Here is a 6,725-nt window from a genome sequence, read left to right on the forward strand (position 1 = left end):
TGTCGGCCTGTCTCGGCTTTCAACGTGCCTTCCGCACCAGGCTGGACCGTTTTTAGCTTTTGATCAAAGTGAGGAACGCGCGACTCTTCCTTCCCCTTGGACACTTGGAGCTGCAGGTGACGTCAGGGTGCTGGGTGAGGTGGCCGTTTTGGAGTGGCAGTTAGTCGCTCCCTCCGTGCCCTCTCCCCACTCTGGAGAACGATGGCAGAGGAAGAGCTGCTTGCCAGCTACTCGGCCGAGGCGGTGAGGCAGTTAGCTGCCCGCGTCCCCAGGAGAGCTCACGTTGAAAGTGCTTCGTCGCGTCTTAGTCTGGTTTCTGCTTCAGCTACCGCAGTGATGTGTGAGTCAGTGAGAGGCTGCTGCCCTCTTGTAAGCTGACAGAGCGTGTGGGACCCCTCAGGTGACCTCATCCCCCGGCCGGGCTGCTGAGGGCAGGCTGTGCCCTGGCCCTGGAGGGGGACAGTCCCCGGTTCCTGTCGCGTCCACTTCCCTGGGCGTCTTAACTTCCCAGAGGTTCTCGCCTTGGCACCCGTGTGGTCGGAGTGTCTGGGGCGGGGAGGACGGCGCATTGAACTCGGACACCCAGATTTTCTGGTCCTTGTTTCTGGGGAAGAGCCCGTCAGATTTCCAAACCACCTACGATCCCCAAAGGGTTCGGAACCCTTGGTGTCTCTACCGTCTCCATGGAAACCAGGTTTCTTTGTAACAAACTTTTGTCTTTGCGCCGCACTCATCAAGCTTATGGTGGACAATTGAGAGCCCTTTGACAGGACATCGAAGTCGGAGACGGCGTGAGCTGCCTCAGGCCATTCCTTCTCTACAGGGCCCCGCGCACAGGGCGTTTGGGTCTGATTCGGTGATGTGAAATAACCGGCTCTCTGGATTCTTCATCTCCCGCTGGGTTCACTGTTCCTGGCTTCTGAGCAGACTCTGTCTTTCAGGGCAGAAAGATGAACCTGTGCAGGAGTCGGAAGCGAAGGGCAGCAAGCGCCTCCGCGAGCCCCCAGCCCACGGAGACGAGGACTCGGAGCCGTGCGCGAAGCTCGCGAAACCGCGCGCGGGGCCGGCGCCTCCCGTTGGCAAGGACACGTTCTCGTATATGGGTATGTCTTGGGTTTTTAAATTTTTAATACAAAATGGAACTGTATGCAAAACTTTTCTCACTTTTTTAAATGCGGGAATTTGAGCTGATAGTTAACATCCTCGTTCTTGTCTGAATAGGCATCTTATTTAAAAATCTAAGGCTATTATTTTATAATTGATAAAATGGTGCAGAATTATTAAAACTTTGGACGGTCGTAGGAAAACCTTCCGATAAGCTGACATGGGAGACACATCTTGAAACAGTGGTGTCCCCTGTGTGCACAGCATCGCGGGTCCCTAAGACAGGGAAGGCACAGCCTGCAGCGTCTCCTGGTGAGCGGGCCCGGGCCACGCTCCTGCTTCCGACCGGTGGGCACCCGCGTCTCCACCCCGTCCGGTGGGTCTTCGCCAGCTCGTTACCCCCTCCTCTCCTGAGGAGCAAGGTGGTGAACGTCCCCCGCCTTAGCTCCAGGAGCCACTTGCTTATGTTCGGTGACTTGCAGTATAAGTCTCTTTTGTCTTTTACATGTATAAAATAATGTAAGAATAAGTATCATTTTTTTACATAAATCAGTGTATTCGTAGGTTCCATGTTTTCTCCTGAGAAGCAGCATTTTGTAATTCAGTCAGGGGAAACCAATAGAAAATGTCTTGTCAGGCTGTGTCAGAACCGTGTGAGTCATTTTTGCAGTTACGTTAAAAACCCCCAAAGTCCTCAATTTGGTTTTTACCAATAGTAATCGAAAGACACATCTGTGGACTAGTTGGGAGGTGAGCCCTTCCCATGTACTGAGCTGCTTGGAGCCCAGTGGCACCTGACGCGGTGCCTGGCACACGATAGGAGCTGGAGGTCGAACAGAATCCAGTGACGAGGAGGGAGGTTTGCAGTTATGCTGGTAGCGTCGGGCCCGTGGAACCAAGGACGCTTGGCCAGCAGCCGCCCGGCCCGGCCCGGCCCGCTGGGAGCCCACCCCCGCCCTCCACCACCCTGCCCTGCCCTTTGCCTCGGCCACGCTTTCGACAAACGCCTCACATGCGTGCAGCTTCTTTACGGCCACCTACCGCTCTGACGCCCACCAACCTGACTTCTCCCCCTGTGTCACTGAGAGTGTCCTGCTGGTCGTCAGCAGCCGGACACTGGCCTCGTATCAGTCCTTTGCTACTCGGCTCTTTACAGCCGTATGTCGATCAAACCCTCTGTCTTGATGGAAAGAAGAAAAGACGGGGGAACCACAGTTTACTGGTGGTAAATCCACTAAGGAAAAAACGAGAGCAGTGTTCGTCAGAGCACTTGACCTCCTGTCATGCCGAGGCACTGCCTGTCTGGAAGGACAGCTCCTGGGAGAAGCGTGAGGATGGGGACAGTGGTGTTGCTCTCTGACCCCTGCAGCGGGCGAGGAGCAGCAGCCCCCCCGGCACCGGGTTCTGGGTTTATGGAGTGGTGCCACCACCACTGACGCGCCTGGGCTCCAGGCGGAGAGGGTGCAGTGCCCCCGTGCGGGATGCGACCGTGACTTTTAGACAGAAACTTCTACTGAATTGTAAAGCACCCTCCCAGCTTGAGCTGCTGCGTCTGCCTTGGCAGACTTTCAGGTGAGTTTCAGAGTCCGTGCTGTCGGACCAGTGGCACTCAGCACGCTCCTGTCTTACAGGGGAACATGCCATCGTCTACACTGACGGCTGCTGCTCCAGGAACGGGCGGCACAGGGCGCGGGCGGGCATCGGCGTTTACTGGGGCCCCGGCCATCCTCTGTAAGTACACACGGAAAGCTGAGTTGTGGAGCTTCGGGTTTGGTTTGGTTTCGTTTGTTTGTTTTTAGTTGTGGAGCTTCGGGTTTGGTTTGGTTTCGTTTGTTTGTTTTTAAATTTATGGTGAGAGCTTCAGATTTTACTGGGTCATAGTCCAAAACTTGTGAAAGGATGAGGCAGGATCTGCATCCTGTCGCTTTGATGAACGGCTTTGGCAGGGCACAGCAGGACAAGCTTTGGTTCCCGTGGCCAGCGACAGCCTGTTCTCCGGAACATAAAACATCCTAGCGTGGCTCTCCTGTCCTTGTGGCTTGTCGAGTCTCTGTGTCTCACTGATTTTGCACCAATGTGACCTAACTGCCCCCGAAAAAGAGTCACGTAGGTTTTGGCAAGGATGCCGGGGGGGCGGGGGCGGTCACAGGACGCAGAAGCCATCATATCACACGACTCTCCCGAAGATGTGAGAGCTTCCGGGCGATCCCCTGTTCGTCACAGGCACAGAGCCACGGTGACATGCATGTGATCATTCAGATATACCTGGCCCTGGACCTGAGAGCTGGGGCCGCAGCTCCATGTGGGACAGGAGGCGCGCCCGGCCCTGGCCTGCCCTTGGGGTCTGCATCACCACGGTGGTGCGAGGCGTGCTCGGTGGGGACCACCCGTTGGTGGCGTTTCTCTGGAGCTCTGTGGCGCCGGCCCTGGGCCCACGCCATGTGTGCCGGGTCCAGGCACACGCTTCCCCCTGCTTCTCAGCGGGGCGCTGGCACCACTGGCCGTAGCCCGGACGGCTGCTGTTACGTGGCGCTCTCACGTTTCAGACAGAAGCGTGTGCCAGCCTGGTACCTCTTAGGAGCCTTAAAGAGTCGCTTTGAGAATTAGCTTTGTAATTTTATTTTCTTCTGTACTATTTCTAAACCAGAAACATAAGCGTTAGACTCCCCGGGCGACAAACCAACCAAAGAGCAGAAATTCATGTAAGTTATCAGACGTGTTTTTCCTCTGAAATTGTAAGGTTATCATTCTTTGGTGTTGACTATGAACTTATTAATGAACTTTTACTATCTGTGTGTAAGATATTCAGAATGCAGGAGAAACTTAGTTGGAGGCTAGTGACAACTCTGAAGGATGGGAATTTTCCAGAAGAACAATGAAGCTTATTTCAGATGGGTGTCCAAACAGAATCGTGCGTGCTGCGTTATTCCCCGTAGACTGCAGCCTTTGCAGTTTGCACAGACAAGGGAGGGTCGCGTACACTGCGAAGTGATTCTGAACAGCAGTAGCGCTGGTAGTCGAGCGACTCCTGCAGCGTGACGACGGGCTTGTCTCTTCCAGGCAGCCTGCAAAGCCATCGAGCAGGCCAGGGCACAGCGCATCAGTAAGCTGGCTCTGTACACCGACAGCATGTTCACCATCAACGGTAGGCTGCCACATTTTGCTTCTAGCGTTTTTCTAGTAGATTTGCAGGGAAACGGCTGTTTCCTTCCCCAGTCGGGTGGGACCCTCATGTAAGTAGGGATACGTTTGGTTTGTCAGGTATAAGGGACAGGGTGCGGATTCAGGGTTCCAAGCCTGCTGTTCCGGTATTTGCCACGTCGATATTTCTTTGCCAGGCACCAGAGACATGGCAGTAAGGTAGATATGTCCCTGCTCCATGGCACTCCAAGTCTAAGCGTGCCAATGGCCTCAGCAGTACCATGTGTAGGAGCGCAGGGAGGGATGCTAAAGTCTGGGAAGGCTTCCTGGAGGAGTGACATCTTGGCCTGGGAGCTGGATCAAGTACAAATGAGAGCAAAGGGACCACACAGGGGCTGCTCTGGGTCTGTGCCAGAAGCCCAAGCACGGCCCAGGGAAGGGAATGAGATGTCCGGACTGCCACCAGAATACAAGACGGAGGGAGTGTGAGCGGGACATTCGAGACTAACCAGTGTGTGAGGGCGTTTCTCCCAGGTATCACTAACTGGGTTGAAGGGTGGAAGAAAAACGGATGGCGGACGAGCACGGGGAAGGAGGTGATCAACAAGGAGGACTTCGCGGAGCTGGAGAGGCTCGCCCAGGGCATGGACATTCAGTGGGTGAGCATCACGGCCCCGGGCCACAGGTCCGGTGATCTGGAGGGATGCACGGTCTGTAAGCGACTTAGCGACCTAGGTTAGAGCAACACTTTCCACGTCACTCACATCTACAGTGTATGAGAGCACGCGTGTCATTTTCATCGTGTGTAAGTAATGCTGCTTTAACAAGGGGCACTGTGCACAGGACACACTGCCCGGTGTGCCTGCGGTGTCCTCGCCCGGACACGCCACTGCGAAAGTGACACGGGAAGGTCAACCTGCTCATAACCTCAACAAAACTATTTATAACGTATTTCGTTAAAGTTGTGTGATGAGACCTTAGTAACAGGATTGTTTTTCCTTGATGCAAGTATTTTTCCTATAATAGATAATTTTTGCCAGAATTACTTTTTAAACAATACAGAAGTAAGCCACACCCGCTTTTTACCAGCCTTGGCTCCCCCAGCCCAGGACTGCTGGGGCGGTCTGCAAACCTGACGCCTAAGCTTGGCCTTGCAGCCTCGTAAGTGTGCATGGTGGTTGAGCAAGCACGGCACTTCTCTTCAACAGCATCTGCACACTAGTGTGTGTGCACGTGTGAGTGTCGGATGCACGTCCGTCCGTCCATTCGTGCACACACGTGCTTTGCCCAGAAGGCCCACCACAGCCCATCACTAAGTGGAGGAAAGCAGTGCAAACTGTGGGGTCCGAATTGGGGAGAATCTGACGGCGTCAGGTGTCCCGGCCTCGGGGCCTGAGGAGCAGGCCTCGTGGGGTTAGGACCGCTGAGGGGAGGGCCGTGAGGGGCACCTCCTCTGCCCGGCCTGTCTCGGTAGTGGGCTTTCTTTTTAACCACGAGAATGTAAAAATGGAGGGAACAAATCTCTTTGACAGATGCACATTCCGGGTCATTCGGGATTTGTAGGCAACGAAGAAGCCGACAGGTTAGCACGGTTAGGAGCGAGGCAGCCCGAGGCCTGAGCAGAGCCGTCGTCATGCACAGAGGACCCGGGGCCAGCGGCTGTTCCGTGCTGGTGGGGAGGACGAACGTACAGGGACCGTCGCAGGAGATGGGAGACACTTTCAAGCTAAATCAGAAAGGCGAGGTGGCATCTGGGATGCCACGTGATAGAACTGCGTACATGTGTAATAAACTCGATGTCCTCTGAGAGTTGAAGATCGCGTGAGGTTTTGGCATTACGCTTTATTGCTTTGATACTGTTCTCATTAGTTTTATCACAGGCTGGACAAACACGTCAGGACTCCGATTTAATGAGATGGATAAACATGGGTTCAGCAGCGCAGATGAGAGGTCACCAAGTATTCCAGAGGCGCTCAGCCACCTCCAGGTGGCAGGGCGGGGTCATAGGACCTCCAGGCTGGCCGGCGCCTGCCTGCGGACCATAGGAAGGCTATGCTTGCTCGCTGGGGGCAACCCGGGCCGGACACCTGCGTGCCAGGCAAACCCACAAGACTAAGATGCACGAATAAATCTCTTAAAATTTTCTTTGGCTGTTTTTGTTAAAAGCACTATGTAAGTTTAAAAATAAATGTTCGACCTGATCATTTATGTCTTTATTTTTATTACCCTTTTATTATGAAAACATTCAGAAATGACACAAAATAAATACACAGCTTATGGAGTTATTTTTTGATTATTATAAGGTGGATACCCCGTAACCTCCACCCAGGTCAAGAAATAGAGCTTTGCAGACACCCAGACGGACACTTCCCAAGTGCCCCTCCCTCCCTCCCCAACGAATCCTGACTTGTGCAGAAATGGCCTCCTTCGACTCTGGCAATTCACCCTGGTCTCTTGTCCTTTTCGCTGGATGCCTGCCA

At 54.1% G+C, this 6,725-nt stretch overlaps 1 protein-coding gene across 1 annotated transcript; it reads left to right on the plus strand.

Annotated features, from left to right (window-relative positions):
- Positions 1 to 201: 201 nt before the first annotated feature.
- RNASEH1 (ribonuclease H1) lies at positions 202 to 6,446 on the plus strand. The gene is made up of 7 exons (XM_011374425.2): positions 202 to 243; positions 866 to 1,103; positions 2,736 to 2,835; positions 3,752 to 3,806; positions 4,165 to 4,249; positions 4,780 to 4,904; positions 5,778 to 6,446. The coding sequence occupies exons 1-7, from the start codon at positions 202 to 204 to the stop codon at positions 5,862 to 5,864; spliced, it is 732 nt and encodes a 243-aa protein (XP_011372727.1). The 3' UTR covers positions 5,865 to 6,446.
- The last annotated feature ends 279 nt before the right edge of the window (positions 6,447 to 6,725 follow it).

Source organism: Pteropus vampyrus, unplaced genomic scaffold (assembly GCF_000151845.1).
Source record: "Pteropus vampyrus isolate Shadow unplaced genomic scaffold, Pvam_2.0 Scaffold246, whole genome shotgun sequence".
Taxonomy (NCBI): Eukaryota; Metazoa; Chordata; class Mammalia; order Chiroptera; family Pteropodidae; genus Pteropus; species Pteropus vampyrus.